Source organism: Lissotriton vulgaris, chromosome 1_1 (genome assembly GCF_964263255.1).
Source record: "Lissotriton vulgaris chromosome 1_1, aLisVul1.2, whole genome shotgun sequence".
Taxonomy (NCBI): Eukaryota; Metazoa; Chordata; class Amphibia; order Caudata; family Salamandridae; genus Lissotriton; species Lissotriton vulgaris.
Genome location: NC_141685.1, coordinates 733,398,521 through 733,425,199, shown reverse-complemented (window position 1 = coordinate 733,425,199; position 26,679 = coordinate 733,398,521). Strand labels below are relative to the sequence as shown.

Genomic DNA, 26,679 nt, shown 5'->3' with positions numbered 1-26,679 from the left:
AAGTAAAAGGTTCAGTCCTCAAGGGAGGTTACAAATACAAACATGGCGGTAATAAGAGGGACTATGATGCCTATTCACTAATCAAAAGCAACTATTTAGAGAGGACAGGGACAAGAATTAATTAAAAATAAGGGTTGAAAATGGGCGGTGCTTCAAGTCAATACTTGAATACAGCATGCTTCGTAGAGCAGCAGATGTCCTGCCCCGGATCGACCTAAAAACACAGCGTTACAGGTTACAGCCACAAATATGTGTTTCAACTGAAAAAGGTAGACTTGATTGAATTAAGTGAATAGAGGGCATTATTCAATAAACCCCCCTCCAGAGCTAGTCATTTAAGTTGAAACAAAAATCAGTTAAGGTGGGAATCTATAGCTATTCAAAAGGAGCCTCATTGCCATGTTAGTTGCGCGTGCCCTGCATACAATGTTGTGTTTGATCTTTTTATATTTATGGCTTTCATGTTTTCATAGGGAAGCCTTCTAAGAAGGTTGTATTGTACGTCATCAGTCATGCTCCACCCGTCGGCTAATTCTGCATCCGCTAGAGCTGCAAATGAAATGAAATACCAGTGTTTGTAAAGCGCACAGCTACCTCCGAACCGAAGTGGTGTCCCGGCGCTGAGGGCCCTTAGGAAGAGTAAGCGAGCTATTGCCCAGATTCACATGGTGCTGGTCTAACCTGCCGCCGGCGCCAGGGATCGAACCGTGAACCCTGGAGTAAGGCACCCTGGCCGCTGCGCCACACCTTTTCCAGATGGAGCTATGAGATTGGATAATGGCTAACAAAGTGACAAATTAAAAAAGAAAAGTCTACTGCACATTCAATAATTACTGAATTGCAGTATCCACATGCATGTATAATGTCAACTGCTGTAGGGTTTTCAGCTGTACCTATGTTGCTGTTAGCCAAACACTGAGAAAACACCAAACCAAGGAAAAGAACTCGTAAGAAAAGCCCTTTTGGAAGCTTCTACTATGGGAATGTGGGTGTAATATGGCATATGACTCTGTAGTCTGTTTTAAGATCTGAAAAGTATTTTCTGCCAGTCTTAATTTTAACGGGTTTCCTGGTTGACAGGAGTGGCAGCTCCCTTAAACTCATTTCACGAGCCACTTTGTGGAAAATAAAGGTGAATGGGAACAAGGGGGTTTAAGAGTGCTTACTTCGCTTGCGAAGACATGTTGAACAGGCAGTTGCACATGTGACAACAGACCATGGGACAGGAGAAGAAGTTTGTTTCCTTCACCCACTACAGGTATGAACATGAGACCTGATCCAGATCTCACAGGCCTGGCGAAGACGGGGCATATTTCTGTCTGTGTCATTAACTTCTGATGCAGTCCTTTCCTTAGGGGACTTGACCTTCCATTCTTACTGTACTTTGGCTTGGCTACTGCATAGCCGCGTCAGCCAATCAAAAGACAGTGATGACTTTGCCAGCATGCATCGCTGCAATGACATCAGTCCACAGCAAAACACAGAAAATAAGCCAATTAATTGAAATGGGGATTAAACATTGCAAACCGGAAAATGAGCTACACAATTGGAATTTGGTAACAGTGGAAGAATGTTCCTCACAGACAGCGCACCCGGTCACATGTGTTTGAGGGACAGATGACATGCTGAACATGCACAACGGTTACCCGCCTTATGCACCCGCACGTTCCGAGGCCTTTCAACCTTCAGTCATTGCATGGCGGCTAGTCCATGGAAATCTAGCATCTACTTTATGAGATGGCGTGCTCTTTGAAAACAAAAAAACAGCGACCATGGAAAATGTCAGTGCACGAGACACCTATAGTGGGATGTAGTTATATATGTATATGTATTTAAAAGCACCGGAGCACTTTTAATTCTTCAACATTAGGCTATACAAAAACAACTGCAACGTTCAAAGCACAATACGAACATTCGTCAAAAATTCAATTTGATTGGTTATATCCACACATTAATACAAGTACAACCGATTACAGGAAAGGACCTCATGAGACATCCAATGTGCCAGTTAAACTCCCATTAAAAGACTACACTCCAGCACCCATTATAATATGGCCTATGCAAACACCAGTACAACATGACGAAGCCACCATCAAATATAAAACCACAGACGATAAGCACACTAGAAAATCACAGACTCAATGCATATTAGAAAATTACGAAGATAGTAGCAAACATAATTTGAGAGTCCTGACAGTGTAACGCACCTAACACATGCGGCAGTATCACATACCCTGTGAGTACTGCATTGTCACTGGACAGTAGACAATCTTTACACATCCAGTAAGCACCCCAATGCCAAATACATTCCAAAACAATAAAATTATACACATGCAGGGCCCAATTTACCATCACAGGTCTAATGAAACAAAGTCACAGGCACAATACATGCTATATCATCATGGAGTGAATACCCACTGCATATGGCTGGAAAATGAACTCAGTGTATTGTCAGATACTCAGAGGCCATTTGGAGCTCACATGTTAGAAAGAGCAGGAAGAGCTGCGCTGCTAGAACTGACTTTATGTGCCTTGGAAGATTGCTAGTTTTAGTATATTTTTGTTCATGTAAGCATTCCCTGACTCATGCAGAGTGGATGGATTTTTTGGTTTTTAACTTTTGTTAGGGCACATGATCAATATCAAATATCCAAGACCTACTGTGAATCCCAGACAGAACTCAAACTGGTGTGTTACAGATCACAAGCAGCAGCAGCAACATTTAGTTGTTTTTCTGGTGGAGGCTATGCGGTGTGCGCTCCACTGTTGAAACAGGGACCTGTTTTAAAGGACAGCTGTGTGGGCTCATGTCCCGCCGTTATGACCGCTAGCCTCTGCCACTCAGTCTTTATGTATGCCTGTAAGACAATTCATTCTATTTCAACTCTACTTTTGTGAATTTTGACTTTGAAAATATCGCAGAAAATGGTTAGAAGAGGAAATATAATTTAGGCTCAGATCGCAAAGCTCGTAAAAAGATGCTATCTCTCGATTAAAAGGTAGAGCTGAGCTGAAGATTTGGAGAGCTTAAATCTCTGCACAGAATGAATCAGACCACAGGCCTGGAATATGATATTGTCAAAACGATTATATTTGTATGTCCCGAGGGAGCTGTAAGCAGAGTGAGGTTACATAAAAACGAAAGAGCGGAGCGGGCAAAGGCAGAATATTTCCTAGAAAAGGTGTATTTCACCGGGGTCTTTGTAGAAATAGCCGCTGCCCCAGACTGAACGGGACAGTGGCATGGCCTGTGACAAGGATGCAAAGCGGCAGTTGATGTGCGAGGCACAGAAAACTCTGCTGCTTCCAGTTCTCTCTCAGGCCTCACCTTGGCCTGACTTCTTGTGAGATTTGCATTACAGACTGTAATTTAATTTTGACATCAGATTTAGGAGGGTTTACGTTACCAAATCTGCCCCTGAAACACTACACAAATAACTACCTGGGAGCCTCGGTTTATTACATTTGAGTGGGCTTGCTCTTGGCTCAAATGCCAGAGGCGGCCTTTTCCGCATGAGACTGATTTGATGGAAACAGATATGAGCCCAGTTATATTGACGGCGTTAGCGCCATAGTAGGCACACTATACAGTAGCTGCTATTTTTATACGTACACCAATTCCACAGCAGAGGCAAGGTGTAAACATTTGGTGAATTTGTTAGAGAAATCCGACCCAAAGGCAAGAATGAAAACAAGCCCTCAGCTGTAACGGAAGGCAAGGTGGTTTTTGGAACCGCCTCGCACTGAAAAGAAAAAGAAACTGCACCCTTGTGAAAACGTGCGCCGGAAGAGCCTTGACAGCACAGTGTGCCACACTGGAAGTGTCTTGCGACAAATGAAAATAAAGGAAAAAAATGGCGGGCAGGGGGAGTGGGAGGGGTTAGAAGAAAGTGTACCAAAATAAAAGCGGACGCAACAGATAATTGAAACTCAATCCGTAGTTGAGCGGTGCTCCTGTACCAAAAAACGGAAGTGATGCATCGGGTTGGGAACCAATGCGGAGGCTGCAAAGAAGAGTGGCGCTGTAATCAGCCTAGTATAAGCAGCAGGCGGGATTACAGACTGTATACTGACTACCACAGGTCTTGAAGACAGCACTTGCGCGCTGATGCTTGACTTAATGAGCTGCAAGACAAATTAATGCTATGGATGGAATCACATTTTATCGATCTTGATGAACAAAAATATTTGACAATAGACAGTCCGGTCACACCAACAATTTACTTCTGGCGTAAGATTAATAAAAAACAGAAAAACCCTCCAGGCAGACCAATAATATCTGCAAAGGGATCACTATTGGAACCAGTGTCAAATTATGTTGATTTCTTCCATGCGCCTTTCGTCGGAGATCTCTGTTCACACCTTAAAGACACGGGTTATCTCCTGCAGCATTGAAAAGAAAGACCATGGCAGCCAACGTACAAACTCATCACTCTGGACGTAACATTACTCTGTATAAGCATAGATAATGAAATAGGAATCGCTGTCTGTGATTATTTCCTAAAAAAGAGAAATAGGCATTTCTATAACCACAGCCAAATGCTACTGGAAATAATTAGAGTGTGTCTAACAACATCTTTCTGTTCAATACAGACGTTTACATAGAAACAATAGAGACTGCAATCAGATTTTATTTTTCTCCAACCTATGCTAACTGAACAATGGGCACATGGGAACAACACACAGCATGGGCACCAGAAAATGACGAATATGTGAACAAAACAGTTATGTGGCTGCTTTTTTAGATGATCTGTTTATAATTTGGGATGGCAGCACAGAGGAATTCGACAAATATCTCACTGTCCTCAACAACAGCACGGCAAATCTAAAATTCACTTATGAAATAAGTGACTCTAGAGTTACACTACTAGACACAAGGATCCATATTAATGATAATATGATTCGCACTACTCTACATAGAAAAATAACTGCTACAAATGCAGTCTTGCATGCCCAGAGCTTCCATCAACTTAGTCTGAAATGGAGAATCCTCTAGGAAGAGGTGTAGCACAGCGGCCAGGGCGTCTGACTCTGGAACACGAATAGCTCAGGGTTTGATCCCTGGTGCCGGCGGCAGGTTAGCCCAGCACCATGTGACTTGGCCAATAGCTCACTTAATCTTCCTGACGGCCCCCAGCACCTTGATTCCCTCAGGTAATCGTTTGCGCTTTACAAATACTAGTATTTATTTACTGGGAATTCCTGAGAATAAAATGAAACTGTTCTCAGGAAAAAGAACTGGAAAGACGTAGCCTGGAGACTAAAAAGTGGTTTTATACAAGAAAATACTTGAAGCGTGTGATCAATGCAGGCCTTGTCAAGGCAAAAACAATCAACAGATCCCACATTCTTAGAGACAGAAACAAGGTAACCGGCACAGGGAACTATAAGATTAATCACCAGATTCTCTGCAGAGGCAAATCACTTACTTCAAGTTGTGAGAAAACATTCAAACTAGACCCAACGGTCTCCGACATTTTTGGCTATCACCCGAACATCACCTTCAGAAGGGCACGGAATTTAAGGGACAAACTCATGCACAGTCACTTTAAATTGACGAAAGCAAATTGGATGACACTCCAAGATTCTGGAAATGTAAACAATTCAAAGCTAGTCGAATCGCAATTAACACACAAGTCTTCTCCATGGTAAACAAACAAAAGTGGAAGATTAAGCAAAATATCACCTGTAAAAGTAAATATGGCATCTACATAATACAGTGTGTTTGTGGGCTAAACTATCTGCATTACAATTTGCAAAATAAAGCCAATCCTGGGGAATGTGAAAGCCACAACTAATAAAGATAGATGCAATGCAGGGGCAAAATACATGGAACAGTATCAACAAAGTGACTGGTCTCAATTGAAATTATATGCGATTGATGAAATAGAAAAATCTGATCGAGAGGGGGACAGAAAACGTATTCTGAGACAGAAAGAGGCATGCTACATCATGTTGTTGCGTACACTAATCTCAAATGGGCTAAATCAAGATGAGGAGCTATGTGTCCATCGATAGGAATAAGACAAAATCCACCAGGAGAAGCAGTAGGCATCCTCCAAAAGGAGATACCATAAACAAAGAAATAAAAGGGTTGGAGCAAAGGTTGTAACACAGTAAACAAATTCAAAATTTAAAGGATGATGATTATGTACCCAAGGGACTAAGTAACATAAAACCTGACTATCCACCGCAAGAACCACCCACCAGAGGGTTGTGAAGTCCCATAACACGTGTTGAAATAAAGGATGAAGAACTGCAAAAAACAATGTCAGTAGAATCAAGCACAGATCTGACTTTCAAAATAATAAAATAATTCATCAAAAAAAATATTAAATGATATCAGCATGTGTTAAAATCACCTTATAAAACAAGTTCAAGACACAAAGTCTTGTATATCAAATGCAGCTTTGTAAAGTCAAAACATGCCATACGCAGGTGAAGAAAATCCGAAAAACATTCTGCTGAGGCCACTTAGACATGAGAATAAAAGTGGGCAGAAATGCGACCTATAAGCAATGGGAACAGTAATTATTTAAAACCGAGCCATTATTCTCAATTCTGGTACTACGATGACCAACATACAAATGAACTGGCATTTATTTCTTAAAAAATACATCTCACAGGGATTTAAAACTGTTGCAATGTTGGGGAGGTCTTGATACTTGAAATGTACAAGAAATATAAGGAGCTTACCCACTGTTATAATGTGTCTCACTATCATGAACAATGTGATAGGCTGTCATCACAGTGTTATGTTGACTCATTACAATAAAAAGAGTAAAAAAGTTAAAATTGTACTCCCAAAGAAAAGGCTTGAATCCTTAAACAACATGCACTGAGGAGGGACATATTGCAGCTTTTTTATAGCTCAAACATGGCTCCAGGGTATTGGGAACATATACATGAGCATCAGGGAACATTACACATGGTCAGATACATTTTTTTTAAATGATATAGCACGCCTTTAGAAGTTCCAAACTTCCATGTTTTGATAAAGTGGCCACCTTTTCTCCCTCAAATGGACCTTTTTTAGTTCCCTTCCCAATTTTGGGCACAAAGCAGGAGAAAAAGCATAGCTAAACTTTCTTCAGAAATGCGAAGAATGCATCGATCTGAATTCAATACATTTTTGTTTTCCTGGTAAAAGGACGTGGCCAGTAATGCTGTCATATATTTTGGTGGGGGCATGGTCATGCCTATTTTGATTGCCCCCTACCACTTGATCCTCTAGGTCACCCCTGATGTCTAGTGGAAGCACCAGTAATTGCATTATCATTATTATGTAGATTTGTACAGCGCATGGCCACCCAACAAAGGATTTTCTTGGGCTACTCTACAGCAGTGGCAGCTCTTCCGCTAAGGCGGAGCAGTGTCGCCCACTGCCTTGAAGCAGTAAAAGAAAGACAAAAATTCAATGATGATAACAATTTTATTATCATTTTATCTTGTCCTGCTGCAGCAGCTTTGTGTGATGGGCAGGGCTACAGAGCAGGGGAGGAGTGGTAGCACCCTCCTAAGTGCGCAGTGACTGTTCGACCAGCCCTCTTGCGCCGGCCAAACAGTCATGCACACTTTCCCTGTCTCATTGCAGGCTATATTACAGCCTACATGGAGTACATACCCAGGCCCCCAATCCCTGGCTAATTGTCAAACCATGGTGCTCAGACCAATCACAACGCTGCACTGCAGCGTTGTGATTTGACAGGGGAGCGTGGGTGCTTACCAATCACAACGCTGCACTTCTTGCAGATGACTGAAAGTGGGAGTTAAGCCCTCATGTCGGTGGGGGTAGAGAATTCTACAACTATGGGCCTAAAATTAAAAAGCTTGACCTCCTTCCACCCCACAACCATTGCCTAGCTCTTTGCAGGACAGCAGAGGGTATCGCTGAAAAACGGAGAACGCCCCAAGCCCCCGTCCCCCGCCACACACACAGAAGCACACACACACTCACAAACACATGCACTCGCTTTCTCTCTCTCTAAATATATATTTAAATATCTGATCACTTTAGTGGGGTGGTGCATGCTCAGGTGCACCATGTGCATCATAACAAAACTGATTTGCACATTACTCTAGAAGCGCTAGTTCTGGGCCAGAACAAGTTTGGTAAATTAGTGTGCTAGACATCTACTTTACTGCTTGGTAGAATTATTTCAGAAACCTTACTAAAGGTCCAGTGCATGTATCAATGCTTAGTAAAACCTTGATCTCTTTATATCAAATTGATAATGGGGCTGTGACATGGTGATGGGTCGTGTGACATTTAGTATCGTATGGTATTCTGGCCGTGGCATGACTTGATAGGATGGAGAGTTCTAGATATTGTTTTAAATGGTCAGTGTTTTTGTTTCCTCATTGTATGGAATTTTCGACATCTAATTGCCCCAAACACAGCCAATTGCTACCAATAGTAACCTGCCTTTGTAGGTACCCAGCTGCATGACTGTGTACATGTAATGACCAAATACATTTATTTTCATTCTGTAATTGTACATATGATTCACCACAGAAAAAACAATGATAGGGTGGCAAATATTTAAGGAAGCTTTGTTATATATGAGTTATACAAACATTAAATGGTTACATTATGTATGCTGCAGAAAAAGCCTGGTTCAGCATATTATAGTTGAGATGTGACTCTTTTCTATTTAGAATACCACTCCCTTCCCTTCCTATTCTCTTATCTTTCTATGCACCTTTCATGTCACTTACTCAGCCCTCCCGTCCCTTCCAAACCTCCTATCTTCTTTTTTTGCCCTCTCTGGACACCATGATCTTCTAAATGTTTTCCCTCTCTGTTTCTGTACCAGCGGTGATGAAGGATTCCAAGGGGTCCCTTCCTCAGTTATGGACAATATTATTCAAGACCTCAAGAACTGGGAGAAGGTAAGAACAGCAGGTTTATTGCCTGCCAAACTCACTGACTGCTGGGCACACTTCTTGCTGGACACATTAACAGCTGAAAAATACATTGTGCAACGTTGGAGATGCTTCCCAGTTGTATCTCCATTAACCCAGCAGCACACTCCGCTAGCAATTGCATATCCAGGACACCAGTTGAGTCCTGTGAAAATCCGTATCTCTGAACATAGAAGCAACTTCCGTTGCAAGAAAACAAACACTAAGATGTGCAGGCACTACTTAGAACAGAACCACACGGCTGACTCATTGTCCTGGTTAGTTCTTGAAACCTCCCCAAGACAAATCCAAGCACAATCTTTTCCTGAAGGAACAGAGGTGGATACACCGATTCTCCAGTATTAGGGGTGTCTTTCATAGATTCACATGCCTGAATCATTCCCCGTCGTCGGATTGGGAGTCCCACGGTACATAAAAAAGCAATAAAATGCTATAAATATATAGTAATACCAATAGAAATGAACCAGGAAGTAAAACAGCCAATGGTACAGTAGGCAAAAACTTCCCATCTATGACTATCATAGTCATTTTGTATAGTCCAAACTACAGCCAATCAGGCGCCAGCACCCACCAGAATGTTCTCCCCAGAGGCTCAGGCTTTCAGATTTTCTACCGCACGTCGTGTGAAGGGAGTCTCCCTGAGCTCTGCTCAGTTTTTCTAACTTTTACTTCATCTGTGTCTTCTCTTCAGGATGTCTTCAAAGAAATCTCTCTTCAGAGCCTGTGACTGCTGTGGTAAGCCTCTGCTTTTTGAGAAGGATCCACACAAAAAGTGTATTTATTGTCTCTATCCAGACCACCAGGCCTCTGATTGTAAAATCTGCAGAACCATGCCTCAGAAGACTCTCAGAGATAGAGAGGGTCGTTTACTGCTGTGGTTGAAGAGGCTAAAGGATTCTTCTAATACTGTTTCAGAAGTAGACAGTGTCACATCTGCTTCCACTTCAGCCTCCAGGAAGAGATCTGCGCCTGAGGGAATGTCATCTCCCAAGGCTAAACTGCCTAAAAAACAACCACCTGCTAAAGGTCTGGATCAGCCTTCCACTTCTCAGGCTGTCCCCACCTCCAGGGGCATGGAAGGCGCTTCTGCTTCCTCAAAGGTGAAAAAACTCAAGCTTCCCCTATCTTCTGACAGGATTTTACCACAGAATTCATCTCCGCCTCCTGTTAAGTCTTCTTCAGCTTCCTCGTCGACGAGAACGACGACTTCAGTGACATCTACGGTAACATTTTCATCTCCTAAACCTAGTATGGTTATGTCCTCGTCCATGGCATCTCCAGCGATGGTTTTTGTTTCTGTGAGGCCTATTTCGTCGACGTCCGTCGTCGACGCCTCGTCGTCGACGTCTTTACAGGCTTTACCGCCGACGAAAAAGACTCCGTCGACGAGCTCGTCGTCAGGCTCTACGCCGTCGACGAAAATACCACCGTCGACGAGGAGTGACTCGTCCACGAAGACGGTCCCGTCGACGAAGGGTGTCCCGTCGACGAAGGGTGTCCCGTCGACGAAGGGTGTCCCGTCGACGAAGAGTGCCCCGTCGACGAAGAGTGTCCCGTCGACGAAGAGTGTCCCGTCGACGAAGAGTGTCCCGTCGACGATGAGTGTCCCGTCGACGAAGAGTGTCCCGTCGACGAAGAGTGTCCCGTCGACGAAGAGTGTCCCGTCGACGACGACAGGTCTTCCGTCGACGACGAGTGTCCCGTCGACGACGACTATTTCGTTGCCGAAAAGTGTCCCGTCGACGAGAGGTGATCCGTCGACGACAAATCCATCGGAAGTTAACCCTCCGACGACGCCGCAGTTATCCTCATGCACGGCACTACAGGTGTGGTCTCCGTCGACGGTGTTTTTAACACCACGCCAAGCAGCAGAACAGCTGCGCAACACTGTAATGAGGCTTTCACCCCTGCGTGTTTCACCTCACAAGGTGTCCTCTGAAGTCCCAGACCAACTACTGGATTCTGACAGTGACAATGAGATGGTCCAGAATACTTTTGGACAAGCCACTAGTCCATCGGAGTTACATATTAAACTTCAAGATGATGAATATGAGGATCCTCACACTCCTGCTGAGGTATCGATGCCTGTCACTACCCCTGTTGGTCAAGTGCCTTTGGATTTAATATCCAACTTACAATTTATGCTGGACGATTACTATCGGAGGTTTCCACCTTCGGAATCGGCAGGTTCTGGACGAGCAACTCCAATTTCGGAAACGCCTCCACCCGTGCTCCCATCGGTGTGCCCACCATCACACCCACAACCTGCTCACGAAGAGGACCCGCAATCCTCGGAAGATGACGACCAACGGGAGGAAGGAGAAGTGGATGATTTATCGGAGTGGGAGGACTATCAGGTCCAATCTCCTTCTACATCTCCTCAGACTGCGTCGGCCTCCCCTCTTGTTGATGTAGCAAATTTTCACTTGCTGATGGAGCGTGCAACCGCACGTTTTCATATGAAGATGGAGCATACTCAACAAGAATGTTTCCTTTACGATTTTAAAGATCAGCCCAGACGACAAATCAAGACAATACCCATTGTGGAATTCATCTGGAAGGAAGGTGTTAAGGTGATGTCAACGCCGGCTTCCATTCCTCCAGTCTTGCCAAGAATTGATAAGAAATATAAAGCTCCAGACAAGACGCCTGCCTGTCTCATTGGACAAGCAAAACTTGACTCGGTAATTGTCCAGGCGGCTCAGAAAAGGGCCAGAAATCCGTCCTCTGCAGTTACGGCACCGCCGGATAGAGATGGCAGACGCCTAGACTCAATAGGAAAACGAGTTTCCACCATGGCTGCAACAACTGTCCGTGCTGCCAACGCATTAGCCATCTTAGGTCGTTACGACCGTCAGATGTGGTCTGACATCTCACCATTTATCGATCTACTCCCTGAGCCATCCAAGGCGGAAGCACTCCAGATTCTCCATGAAGGTCAAAGGACCTCTGAAGAGATAATTGATTCAGCTGTTGATGTGGCATCTACAGGTTTTCGCCAATTAGCAGGGGCTGCGGTTCTCCGTAGACAGGGGTGGTTACGTTCCACTGCCTTTAGACAGGAAGTGCAAAACCGAGTTCTAGACATGCCATTTGATGGCGAATATTTATTCGGCCCCGAGGTAGAGGAGGCCTTACAGACTATCAAGAAGGATACCGAAACGGCCAAATCCTTAGGCACTCTACAATTTCACAAGCCGCCCTTTCGAGGAGCGAGAGGACGAGGAACGTCCTTTAATAGAGGTGGATACCAGCAACAACATCAACAATCCTCATACTGTCAGAGTAATCAGCGCTACCAAAATCAGCGCTACCAGTCTTATGGGCAGAAAAAATCTCAATACACCCCAAACAGGGGTAGGGCTACATACCGAGGCAAGGACAAGCGACAATGATATTTTTCACCTGCCACCACCGTCTTTTCACCCTCTCAAAAGACTTGGCGGAAGAATCTCCAAATTTTACTCCAATTGGCAGTCGATAACAACGGACAAATGGGTCCTGGATATTGTCGCCAGGGGCCATGCCCTAGAATTCGAAAAATTTCCCCCAAATGTACCGCCAAAGGGCCCGCCTCCAGCTCACCTGAAGGAGCTGCTTACCCAAATCAAGATGATGATACAAAAAGGAGCTATCGAGAGCGTTCCTCAGAGGATGAGAGGACTAGGATTTTACTCCAGGTTCTTCCTGATCAGAAAGAAGAACGGGGAGTGGCGCCCGATCCTCGATCTTCGAGCATTAAACAAATACCTAAGGAAATTAACATTCCGGATGCTCTCTCTTCAAGAAATTTTGCATCTTTTATCACCGGGAGATTGCATGGTCACCCTAGACCTCCAGGATGCATATTTCCACATCCCCATCCTACCTCGCCACAGGAAATTCCTTCGCTTCAGGGTGGCTGGCAGGGACTACCAATTCAAGGTCCTTCCTTTTGGACTACGGTCAGCTCCAAGAGTTTTTACGAAGGTTTTAGCTCCAGTAGCTGCGCACCTCCGGCTGGGGGGAATACAAATTTTCCCATATCTGGACGATTGCCTTATAAAGGCCAATTCTCATGGCACCGTTCAACATCACCTTCACCAGTGTCTCCACCTGTTTCAGTCTCTAGGCCTGACAATAAATTTCTCCAAATCCCAGATGCAATCGTCTCAAAGAATAGCATTCTTAGGAGCAATGTTGGACACTCACAAATGCAAAGCTTTCGTCTCAAAGGAGAGACAAATGAAAATAAGTCGGCTAGCACAAGATCTCATGCAAAGAAAGTCAGTTTCTGTCCGACTATACAAATCCTTTCTGGGGATGGCATCGGCTTGTATTCCATTACTTCCAAATTGCAGGCTTCAAATGAGGCCGCTCCAGGAGGAACTAGCCCTGCAGTGGCAACAGGTTTCAGGCACTTTCGAGGACCTCATTCAAATCACACCACTCATGAAGGAGTCTCTTCTGTGGTGGACACAGAGGTGTCATCTCAGTCAGGGTCATGCGTTCCTTCAAGAACCACCAAGTCTCACCATCACTACAGATGCATCCCTCGAGGGCTGGGGGGCTCATCTACAAGGCCTCACGATCAGTGGCAAATGGACTGTACAACAGAAACGGTGGCACATCAATCGTTTGGAACTGAGAGCCATCTTTCTTGCCCTCAAGGCGTTTTGTGCCATCATTCAGAACACCAATGTGTTGATAAGAACAGACAACACAACAAGTATGCACTACGTCAACAAACAGGGAGGAACTCGATCTCTTCTCCTGTCTCAAGAGGCGCAGGAATTATGGACATGGGCTCTTCACCACAATGTACAGTTGCATGCGGTGCATGTTCCGGGAACGGAAAACGTCCTTGCGGATGCACTCAGCAGGACCACAATCACCAACCACGAATGGGAGCTTCACCAGAACACAGTGGACCACATCTTTCATCAGTGGGGTTGGCCAGACCTAGACCTATTTGCGACAAGTACCAACAGCAAATGCCTGAGCTTCGCCAGCTGGCACCCCCACAAGAATTCTCTGGGGAATGCATTCTCCCTCGATTGGTCCCTGAGGTTTGCGTACGCTTTCCCACCGATTCCGTTAGTCCCCAGGGTTCTGCGGAAGATGAGGAAGGAACCTTGCCGACTGATCCTGATCGCGCCCAGATGGCCGCGCCAGTATTGGTTTACGGAGCTCCTCCTACTATCAGAGAGCAAACCAATTCAGTTACATCCAATCCCGAACTTGCTCAGTGTTCAGGAAGGTCAAGTCTTCCATCCGGACCCAGCATCGCTGAGATTAGCGGCTTGGCTCCTGAACACCATGAGTTTGCACACTTGAACATCCCAGCAGACTGTAAAGAGGTGTTGGCCAAAGCTAGAGCACCCGCAACCATCAAGACTTACAGTCTCAAATGGAAACGCTTCTGTATCTGGTGCCGTTCAGCAGGTGTTCATCCCTTTTTGGCAAAGCCTGAGGAAATTCTTCCTTTTTTCTTGCAGTTGGCACGAACAGGTCTGTCCCATGCTACTTTGAAAGTATTTCTGGCTGCAATATCCAGATATCGACAGGATGGGTCCAATTCTCTGTATTCTTCAAGAATTATCCAACAGTTCTTTAAGGGTCTCTTTAGAATGTTCCCTCCAGTACGTCGTCCACCTCCTTTGTGGTATCTGAATGTGGTCCTGGGTCAACTCATGCGTCACCCATTTGAGCCCATCCATCGAGCTGACTTGAAGTATCTTTCATGGAAGGTATCACTGCTTTTAGCCTTAACATCCGCCAAGAGAGTTAGTGATATCCAAGCTTTCACTGTTCATCATCCTTTCCTCCAATTCACTAGCGATTCTGTCATACTTCGCACAAATCCCAAATACATTCCTAAAGTGCCTTCGGATTTTCATCTGAACGAACCTGTTGTTCTTAAATCATTTTTTCCAGACCCGCAAACTCCTGCGGAAAGAGCTTTACACTCGCTTGACATTAGAAGATGTCTCAAATTCTATCTACAAAGAACTTCTGCTGTACGCACCTCTGACCAGTTGTTCATTACCTACGGTGCGATTCGTAAAGGGCAGGCAGTATCAAAACAGACCATTGCAAGATGGATTTCTGCTGCCATTGCCTTTTGCCATGCACAGGCTGGGAGACCTTTACCATCTGCGCCCAGAGCGCACTCTACAAGAGCAGTCTCCTCATCTACGGCCTTATTCGCTGGAGTCCCACTTCAGCAGATCTGCAAGGCGGCGACTTGGGCAAGTCGCCATACCTTTACCAGACATTACTGTCTAGAGTCCATCAGCGAGGCTGATACTTCTGTGGGTCGAGCTGTTCTACGGAACCTGTTTCATTAAGGTGAGCCTCTGTTTCCCACCTCCTTGTTTTCTGCTGTCAGACGCTTCTTATGTTATGTTTTCACATATTTTCTTGATTGCATTATGTTATGCTTTATATGATATGTGTTTATTCACTTCGCATTGTTATTTACATTACTAGCTGACAAGCTGGGTGTTATGAGCGTCTGTTCAGCAAAGATATGTACTGCTAGCTACTCTGATTCAGGCATGTGAATCTATGAAAGACACCCCTAATACTGGAGAAGAACAATAGTTACTTACCTGTAATCTGTGGTTCTCCAGTATTGGTGTCTTTCATAGATTCACATGCAACCCGCCCACCTCCCCTCAGAGGCTTTCTAGGCTATTATGGTTTACCTTCACTCCTTGCGAGAAAATCTGAGAGCCTGAGCCTCTGGGGAGAACATTCTGGTGGGTGCTGGCGCCTGATTGGCTGTAGTTTGGACTATACAAAATGACTATGATAGTCATAGATGGGAAGTTTTTGCCTACTGTACCATTGGCTGTTTTACTTCCTGGTTCATTTCTATTGGTATTACTATATATTTATAGCATTTTATTGCTTTTTTATGTACCGTGGGACTCCCACTCCGACGACGGGGAATGATTCAGGCATGTGAATCTATGAAAGACACCAATACTGGAGAACCACAGATTACAGGTAAGTAACTATTGTTCTTGTCCACCGATAGCCGGGGATTGAATGAGGATATTCCGTGGAGCGCTCTGGGAACACATCTCTGCAAATACATCCCTTGTCTGCCTAGCAAACCATGCTATGTTCAGTATACACCCGCTGGCTTGGCCTAATATCTGTTATTATGGTCAATATACACTCCGTGGCGTACTACAGGAATACTCCACCATAATGTAATCCCCATAATACCCTACGTACCCACCACCTTAATTCCTGGTCAGTGTAACTTACACAAAATGCCCCTCTACCCTCCACCCAGATTGGTGTACGCTCCCGGGGAGTTCCCCATGACATAATCATTACAATATACTCCTATGTATGCCCGGCACCACCCGCAACTGTGGCCTTTCAACACCGGGCCCACAGTTCATTAGACCAGCCAACACTCTAATGGCTGGTATTTACAGACCCCCACATCATGGTCTCTTAATCACAAACGAGAACCACAAACGAGAGTGGACATCAGCTATGTATTCCTTTGACGATACCTGCCTAACCTCACAGATCAATGCCAAATTATGAGACCAACCGAACAGAATAAGGCCAATCACTTCCCACCTGTAACTGAGCCACACCGCCATATAGCGACAATAACCCAGGATATGTCCACTTACTTTTCATACACTACCCTCTACTGCATCATGTCCGCCCGATCAACTAGCAAAACCACATGACCTACCGGTGAGTTTTACTTCCTGTTTGGGATTGTTTGGAACACACCCAGGTTGCTACTTAATGAGGAGGTACACAACCGGCTCTCCACTATCCGGACCCGGTGAGATGGGTAGGCTTAACTGGCCCTGACACAAGCAGTAGAAAGTAAGTGTACTGCTTTTACATCAACAGGGATCTCGAACCCGTTATGACTAAAACTTTTTGCCGCGCTGCAGTGTCCCATGACTCGGGTCTATCTATTTTTCTTAACACAGCTTATCTGGCCCTGAGAGAAACAGGCTGTAGAATTTAAGTGTACCGCTTTTACAGCGACTGGGATCAAGAATCCGTTATGACTAATACTTTTTGCGGCGCTGGAGTGTCCCATGACTCGGGTTTAATTGTCTTAACGCAGCTTTACCGTGAGCGCTTCCACACTGCTACTTAGAGAGTTCGATTTACATGCCAAACCACACGCCTGATTCCCATCTACCGGTGAATTACGGGTCATTACTGGCGGGGTAGAGGGGTGTAGATCACTACCACGTAGCGCTGCATATGCACATCATGTAGCCAATACTCTACCACATGGCCTTCTATCCCGAAGACAGAGCGCCTGCATCGAGGGGCTCCTACAACTGGGCAAATGTATACCGCTCATTCACAGTTTTGACCCCAGTTTTGCCAACGATTGATATTGGGGCAGTTTGATAGCGCTACTGTTAAGTTGTACCAATTATATCCCACTCGCTAATAGCAACGACTTAGAATTGGAATATAAAGGGTTGTACAGACTTAAGATATCACACGAAGGATGACTCCATTGAATTTATTTTACACGGAGACTGGACAACGGTCACACCTAGAAGGGTCGAACCCGGTCTTCCGTGTGGCAGGATACGCATGCGCCAAGCATTTCAAGTTACTTCTTACCTCAATACCATCCCACTCTTATCCTTACCTCCTCAGCCTCAATCTCTATGGCTTCTCCCTTGATGTCAGACCCACTGGGTACTGTTGACACCCCAGAACTCTAACCTTTAGGTGAGTAGCAGTACTACCGATCCCATGGGTGTGCGATATAGTTCAAATGGATACTGCTGCGACCAGTTTGTAACTTTTTTTTAATCACATACTAGTCACTATCTCCAGTAGTATGTCACTTTTTCACAGTGTGTTCACGGTCACTACAGGGTCACATGTTGTTACTTACCTGTGGTAATGTTCTCCTTTATCTCCCCTTTCTCAGCAAGAGCAGTGTCATACAGGTAGTACAACTTATGTGCTGTATTTAAACTGATACTAATCATTAGTCATGTTTTGTAGATTGTAGTTTTTTACTAGGTCCTGAAGAATCGCAGTCAATGTACTAGAAGCGAGAAACATGTTGACCACACCATTTACACTTTAGCCCTGGTCCACTCTGGGAAACCATAGTTCCCACGAGCACCGGCTATCCTTGATTTTACTTGTGGCAGAGGACCACCAGAATAAAATTGTTTTTCGGTACCTTGTGCCACATTTTATCCTCACCCACACTATCTACTCTGTCCTGGCCCCTCACCCCCACTTCACCCATAGGCAGTTGGATAAAAGATCTCCGATAAGGAGCCCCTCTTTGAGGTGAGCCCGTTGGGCATTGCACCGCCTGCCCAACGAGGAGCATTGCCGATGATGAAGCATGACACTCGCAAGGGTGTGTGAGGCCATTATATCCAACAAATTGGATACCCAGGGGTGGTCCTCCATTGAGCACTAGCCCTTTACCTTAGTGACCTTTTTCTTCTCCTTCTCTCTTCCCCAAGGAACAGCCCAGTCATCGCTTTTGTTGTCTTCACACTGCTTGCTGGACACATTAACAGCTGAAAAATACATTGTGCAACGTTGGAGATGCTTCCCAGTTGTATCTCCATTAACCCAGCAGCACACTCCGGTTGCAATTGCATATCCAGGACCCCAGTTGAGTCCTGCAGTGGTATGGATGTGAGGTTACTATATGACTGTCACTAAGGATGCAGTGCTCCACATCTGGGCTTCCCTTTTGCAAATAATTGTATTCAGGAGTGTTAATGATATTGGATCAACTGAAGTGGACCAGGAGTACAACTCCCAAAATGCATTAGGCCTACAAAAGAAAGCCCAGGGCCTGAACACAGTGTCCTTGATGACTTGAAGTTACTGGGTAACTCTATGGTAGGATCATCACAACTGAAACTGACACCAGGGCAAGCCTAGCCACATACCATTGGGATGAGTCCCCCTGTGCTGTAATGCCCTAGGAATGTGTTTTTTGGATTATCTTCAATGTGTTTGTCCTGGTCACAGCCATGAAAAACAAAAAAGTGTTGGGTGGAATGCTTCAATCTGATAGAGACTTCTACCTGCAAATTCCTTACCTTTGATTTTCCCAGGCGTCAGGCTGGATCCAGAAACCTTTGCTGATAAATACCATTTGCGTGCGGCGCCTGGTGGCTCCTTTCAGCTCAGCGGCATCGGTTATGACGCCACTGTATCTATATAGGCGTGCAGCGTCAGCTCTTTTCTTTACTGGCCAGTTAAGTGCAGATCCGGGAAGGGCTACCCCTCTGTCGCTTTTTGACCGGCCTTTCCTCAACATTTTGTCAAACTCAGAATTTTTTCTAACTTCTTGTGCGAGGATGACTTTGAGGAAGACAGGATTCAATCCGTGCAGTGCCAGCCATTGCAGGATGTTGGTTACCTATCCCCACCTCGTCGGTCTCTGGTGTCTTGAGCTCGACCACAAAGTCGTGCTCAGACTGTCGGGCTCTGGCTCTGAGGGCTTTGCGGAAGCGGGCTATGAAGCTCCTTGCAGCCCATCCAGGGAGACAGGCAAATTTGATGGACATGCCCTGGGATGAAACCCGTCTTTTTTGGGGAAAAGGCAGAATCAACCCTATTGACGTTCATGGACTCTCGAGCTATGGCCAGATCCTTGGGCCTCTCTTCTACTCCTCATGGCCAGTCTACCTTTTACCCTTTTCATGGCAAAATAAGAGGTTTCTAGCTGAGTTAGCCCTATTCCAGCCACCGACCTGCACAAGTTTCCCAAGCCGTGCAGGGACGCAGATGCTGTTCATTCCACCCTAGGAATGGGAGCCAGAAATCGACGGCCACCCTGACCTCGGCAGCCCCAGCCTCCAAGCACTCCTAGTCTGATTCTGCAAGACTACACCACTCCAGTTGGCGGGAGAATCCATCATCATCTTCCCCACTGGAGGTCCTTAACATCCGACAAGTGGGTCTTGCAGATCATTCAGGGTGGCTATTCTCTGCCTTTGCTTTCTTTTCGTCCTCTCATTCTTCCAAATCAGGAACAGCTGACAGAGGATCATTTAAAACTGTTCCCAGAGGAAGTTGCAGCTCTCTTGGCCAAGGGAGCTATAGAGATGGTCCCGGTTTAAAAAGTAGGCAGTGGCTGTTATTCCCACTTCTTTCTGATTCCAAAGAAGAACAAAGGGTTGCGACCTATTTTAGATCTTCAGACGTCAATCTCTTCCTCAAGAAGGAGACGTTCAAGATGCTTACTCTAGCTCAGGTCTTGTCTGCCCTAGACCAAGAAGACTGGATGGTAGTGTTGGACCTCCAGGATGCGTATTTTTCACATCCCATCCCCGCCAGGGCCACAGACGTTACCTGCGATTCAAGGTAGGCCACAAGCACTTTCAGTTTACTGTGCTCCCCTTTTGCCTTACCAGTGCCCCTCGGGTGCTCACCAAGGTGATGGCAGCTGCGTAGCTCATGTGTGCAGGTTAAGGGTGTGAATCTTACCCTACCTCGACGACTAGCTATTGAAGGTGCCCTCGCTCCAGGCTGTCGTCTTCCACCTTCAGACTATGGTGGACCTCCTGCATTTGCTGGGGTTCTCTATTAATGTGCCGAAGTCACACATGACTCCTTCTCAGATGCTCCCTTTCACCGGAGCTGTTCTGGACACAGTGCAGTTTCGAGCCTATTACCCCAAGCAGAGAGTACAATGTTTCAGCCTCCGTCCTGGATTTCGGTGAGACTAACTCTGAAGCTGTTGGGTCTCATGGCCTGCTGCATCCTGTTGGTAAAACATGCCAGGTGGTGTATGCCAGCTCTGCGGTGGGACTCAAAGTTTCAATGGGCACCGCATCAGGGAACTCTCACAGACGTGGTTCAGATCTCAAAAGGAAAAGCAAAAGATCTGCAGTGGTGGTTGACGAACCGCAATTGGGTCAGCCACAGACCCCTCTCTCTTACACAACCAGATCTCACAGTCGTGACAGATGCGTCACTTCTGGGATGGGGCCGCCATCTGAAAGAGGTGGAGATCAGGGGACACTGGTCTCCGGCGGTGTCTGGGCTCCACATACATTTGTTGGAGCTTTAAGCGCTTCAATTGGCATTGAAAGCATTTCTTTCCCTCTGTCAAGGGGAAGTTAGTGCAGGTGTTCACGAACAACACCACAGGCAATGTGGTACTGCAACAAGCAGGGCGGGGTGGGGTCGTGGACCATTTGTTGAGAGACCCTGTGTCTCTGGACATGGCTGAAACAGCAGGGCATAACCCTGGTGGTTCAACACCTGGCACGTTCTCTGAACGCTGGGGCGGATGAACAGAGCCGTCAATGCCTACTGGATCTCGAACGGTGTCTCGACTCGGAGGTGGCGCAAGATCTCTTCCAGCAGTGGGGAGAGACTTGGTTAGTTTTGTTCACCTCTGAAAAGAATGTGCAGTGTCAGCATTACTGCACACTGGCGTTTCCAAGGCAGCTATCGCTCAGCGATGCCTTTCGTCGCGAGTGGAGCTTAGGCCTACTGTACGCTTTTTCGCCCATACCATTCCTGCCGAGGGTTCTGAAGTAGATCCGGAACAACTGGGCCCAAGTCATTCTTGTGGCTCTGGATTTGGCGAGAAGAGTCTGGTAGCCAGAGCTTCTGATAATGAGCATCGATCCTCCGATCAGGCTTCCATTTCAGGAAGATCTTCTGTCACAGCTGTCAACTCTGCGCCTCCATGTGTGGAGATTGAGCGGCGGCAGTTGATGGCTTTTTATCTCCCTCACGAATTATGTAATGTTATTTTGGCGGCCAGGCGGCCCTCCTGTAAGACAGTATACACCTGCCGTTGGTAGAAATGTTTATTATACTATACAAAAAGGTCTATTGACATTGTTTCTGCTTCTCTTTCCACTGTTCTTCTATTCATTCTAACCCTTGCCCAACAGGGCTCTGCTTTGGGAACTCTCAAGGGTTATCTTTCTGCTCTGTCTGCTTTTGTGCGGCTGCCAGACCAGCCCTCTCTCTTTAGGTCTCTAATTGTACATAGGTTTCTAAAAGGGCTGCCTCGCTTGTTGCCACCCACACCCTTTGTTATGCCGCAGTGGTACCTTAATTTGGTCCTCACGTATCTTATGCGTGCTCCCTGCAAGCCTGGTCTATCAATTAGATTACAGCAACTGTGCTCTGTAACAATTTCCTGTCAGGAGCCCTTGAACCCCGACTTGAGTCTTAGCCTGCAAGTTCTTTTCTGGGCCAAATGAAAACGAAGCCCAATCGTAGCACAATCTGGGAGAATACTTTCTACACCTCATTCCACTGACACGTAACAGGTAGTAAACAGTCCATCAAGTTGGAGACAGGTTTTTGAAATGGTCATGCCCCAGGTCTGCCTCTGGACATGCAATCTACTGAGATTACGCACTCGCACCTCTGAAGCTTAGTTGCTCAAACCTCCATTCAGAACTGCTCTCGAGTTCACCAAGGCTCACACCTTCTACAATCACACCAGACTGCCTCTCACTATACAAAGTATTGTTTGAGCAGATATTTTAAAGCATTGTTTTAAAATATGTATGGAATTAATCCTAACAGTCATTGAAAGACCTTCCTCTTGCAACTCTACATACTTATTGCTAAAGTTTTTAAACAACCTACCTATCGCTTCAAAAGGGTGGAGGCGCTGCTGCTACCTGATGTAGCCTCCTCAAAATTCAAAATACTCTGCACATTGTTCACGGAAAGCTCAAGCCAAATGGAGTAACAATACTTATCTTCTCAGGGAGCAGCAAATAAAGTATGAGGAATGTTGGGGATGTAATTAGCTCTAGTTCAATAAGTATTCAAGTTTGGTTCGAAGGGTTTTGAGTGCTGCAGAGAAGAAGCCATCAAAGAGTTTTCTGGTTAATGATACCTCCTTTCTTGACATAAAATGCTTTTGAGGTTCATGAAAAACAACTACCTTATCAGGATCACACTGTGTGCCTGGGGTGAGTCAGGACTTGATGTATGAGTTTTGTTTCTTCCCTGATATATTTAGGTTGTGTGTGGGAATGTATACTGGCATCATATTCATGAATGAACAGGAAGCTATCTATTCCATCTCTGGTCTCAACTTAGAGCATCTCCTCTTTGTCTCCGTCTATTCCTTCTGGTTTCGAAAGAGTGGTGTTGTTTTATTTTTGTGTCCAGTGGCGGCTGGTGACATTTGAAAGTGGGTTGGCGGAAAATGCGAGCGAGCCCGAACCAAACTGTCACCCCATAAGCATAAAAAGAGCTTTTCTCACCTCTTGTGCCTAGCTATAATTTTCTACTTTTTCTTGCTAAGGTGTTTTGGGGCATCGATTGCCACATCTTGCACATGACTACTGACTTTTTCCAAGGAAAATACTCTTTAGGGAGGAATGGGAAAACAGAAAGTTGTAGCTGGAATGCATGAATTCATCCCAGCCCTTGGTAATTACTCTTAGTTGAATTCCAGTCCATTATTTTTCTTAGTCTCTGTGTCACTTGAGACAAGGTCACACTATATGAAAATCGGGCCAAGTCTCATCCAAAAAGGGACAGCCCGAACTACTGGACTCTGTCCCTTCTGATTGGGAACTGAAGACCAAACAACCTCACAGATGTTCCAGTTTTATTTGGCTTAATCATGTTGGCACACCCGACCCACTTAGGATGACTCACTGAGAGTTAATCTCTGGCACTTTCCAGACTTTTTTTTCTTTTTACTCACTGTGCCACAAAGATAGGGACACCACATGCAAATCATTTTTGTACATACATGCTATGTGTGTGAACACAAGAGACCCCAAACTTGTTTCAGCCTTGTTCGGCTTTATCAGTGTGGTGCAGCTAGAGACCTGTACTAGGGCCAGTTTAGTCAGAACTCCTATGTCAGCCTATTTACAGTTCCGCATTGAAAATATCTGAAGTGTAGTGTGCAATTATTGAATTAATCTCAGCCAAATGTAACTACCCAGGGACGAATTCTAGTCTATTGCTTACTGTTCCAATACACACAGCAAGCCCCCTCTGCAAATCAGTATAGGCCACACCACAAAAGGGACCACTACAACGAGGCCTACTATGTATTTCTGTGGTGTGCATATGCCGTCTGCCCTCTGTTCCACTTCGAAACATATCACCTGACCATGGCAGTTTAAGTATACTCACTGTCCACAATGTGAATCGTAAATGCAACCTGTGAGAATGGACGAATGTTACAGTCTGCATCAAAACACAAGGCTAGCGCTGAGTAGCAGCTCCCCCCTGTCCATGGAACAACATGTATCCTTGGGAAGCTAACCATATTCCACTAAATAGCCTGGTGATAGGCAGTGCACAAATCCAATTTGACATCTGTTTTATGACACTTAGGGGACAAGTCTGCATACCTGAATTATTGGGAGGCCATGACTGTGCCAGAGTGGCACATTAATGCTTATCTAAATTTTACTAAACAAAACCTTCATATGGCGGTGAAAAACGTATATGGATGAGATATCCCTTTGAACGGATTCGCTGTCCACGGTATAACCACAAGAAAGAGAGTCATGGTCCCATAGGGGATAATCCTGTATTTTGCAAATGGGCAAATGCTTCATCGATCCGTTCTTTCTTTTTTTCAAATTGACAAAAGCAGAGGTTGAGATTTCCTGAGAGTAAGTTTTAGCCAGTGTGGCCCTTCAGTGACCCATTGAGAAACAAATACATGCAGAACTTAAAAGAACAGTGCATAAGAAAAGGATGATGGGCTTTGAACCTACTTATCCTTGCCACTAAACTCCATGAAGAACACTGCTGTATTGTTTATCCCCTTAAATCTTGTTCCTGGGCAATTTCAACCTCTGGGTAGATATCAAGCAACAAACAAGCTTCAGAGGTTTATGGAACAGGTAGAGTGTTAGCCCCCCAGATGAGATCTAACACCACCCATATATATATTTATATATATTTCACATGCAGCATCAACAGCTTAGATATAAACAATAAACCCAGATTATGGATGTCTCACTGGTTGATTACATTAATCACAAAATATCTGACTGTAACCACTTAAGCTCAAATGCCTTGATCATAGCTAATCTATACTTTCAAGGGTACTTCAGAAGTGTTTCACCAGCCAACTTTCACGAAGCTTCTATCAACTTTGACCAGCCACTCTCATCAGTTTAAACTAACCCAGATGCCGTTTTGTCTATCTCCATACAACAATCTCTAGCGGGGAACAGCCATGACAACGCGGGGATTACCCCGCACTGCCATTACAACGCGGGGATTATAGCGTAAATCGTTACAACTACTTTCGCTGGAGGGTGCTGTTGGATAGGGAATAGTTTCATTTTCTATCCAACACCTTCCCTACTGTCAACGTGGGCTGGAGTTGGAATAGAAAATTAAACTATTCCACTATCCAGCGCCCTCTAGCGAAAGTCGTTGTAACGACTTTCGTTGTAATCCCCGTGTTGTAATGGCATGTGGGATAAAAGCCCGTGTTGTAATGCCATACAACCATCTCTAGCACCTTCAACATAGTTCTTCTTCAAGGAATAAAAAAACAAGGCTGATAACAGCTCATTGAACACATATCTGCAAATATTAAAACATTGGGTAAGAAATGTGAACCACAGTGAAGAAAAGTTAAACAGTAGTTGCGGCAGAGCTTTGTAAAGCCCACATGAGTAAATGCTATAGAGTGATCTGGAAGGCAAACAAGGTTCAATTTGTGACCAAATTCAACCTGATATCAAATAACACTAGAAAACTATTTTAAATATTCTCGCAAGCAGCTGAGCCAGGGGTATTAAACAAGGCATGTGTCACCTTGGCCCAATGCTATGAAAATGGATGTATTTCACTGATAATGATAGAAGTGGGAGATAGACCCACCCCACTCCCTCACCCTCTGGGTCAATCATGCAGGCACCCAAACATTATCCTCATCTTTTATAATTCTGAGTCTTGGGCAGGTGTGCAAAGCAGCTAGTAAGTTTAAAGCTTCAGACATCCGTCTTTAGCCTTGACATGTCTCTGTAATAAAATACCACATTATTACGTTTAGCAGAGCGAAAACTAGAATTACAAATTCTTAATTACAGTAAGGAATTGTCCCCATTGCCTAAAACAATCAATAATAATTCCCATGTTAAAGCTATCAGCCAGCATGCTGAAAAAAACTAACTATCAACCTATCTCAACTCTCCCCTTGATTAACAAATTCCTTAAGGGTAAAGTGATAACCTAGCTTAAAATATGTATTGAAACAAACAATATGCTACACAATAGGAAATCAGGTTTTAGTCTTCGGAGAGGAATTGAAACCACAATTGCCAGTATCAGGAAAGCTTGCTTCAATGACTGTCAACCCAAAGTCTTAATCCTATCCAGTTTATGATACAGAAGACTATTAAAGCACCATATACGTATCTGAAAAAATTGAGACAATATCACCAGACACAACCCTATTAATGCACCAATCCTTCTTTAATATGGCTGATATTTCTCAGCATCACCTACAGTTCTAAGTGTACCACGAGATATGTATCCTTCTGGACAGCCCAGAAAAACAGTGCAAATACATATCTACCTGCCTGAAACAAGTGAACCACTGCACAAAGAAGAGTTTCCTCTGTCTGAAAGGAGCAAAGACCAAAAAAAGGAGCAGAGACCAACATTCTCAGAGTGGGCGACCTCACGAGTAACAGCCAACATTCAGTTGGTCAGAGGACCTCGAAGCCCCTTCCTTCCCAGTTCAAGCATTACCATTCTCCAAGAATGGTTCAATGCACAACTTTATTTTGATCT

At 45.0% G+C, this 26,679-nt stretch overlaps 1 protein-coding gene across 1 annotated transcript in view; it reads left to right on the top strand.

Moving 5' to 3' along the window:
• AXDND1 (axonemal dynein light chain domain containing 1) overlaps positions 1–26,679 on the top strand; it is a 570,869-nt gene that overhangs the window by 299,545 nt on the left and 244,645 nt on the right. Inside the window, exon 15 of the mRNA XM_086955354.1 lies at positions 8,817–8,892. Within this exon, the coding sequence (XP_086811480.1) occupies positions 8,817–8,892 (76 nt within the window). The remainder of the gene's footprint in view (positions 1–8,816; positions 8,893–26,679) is intronic.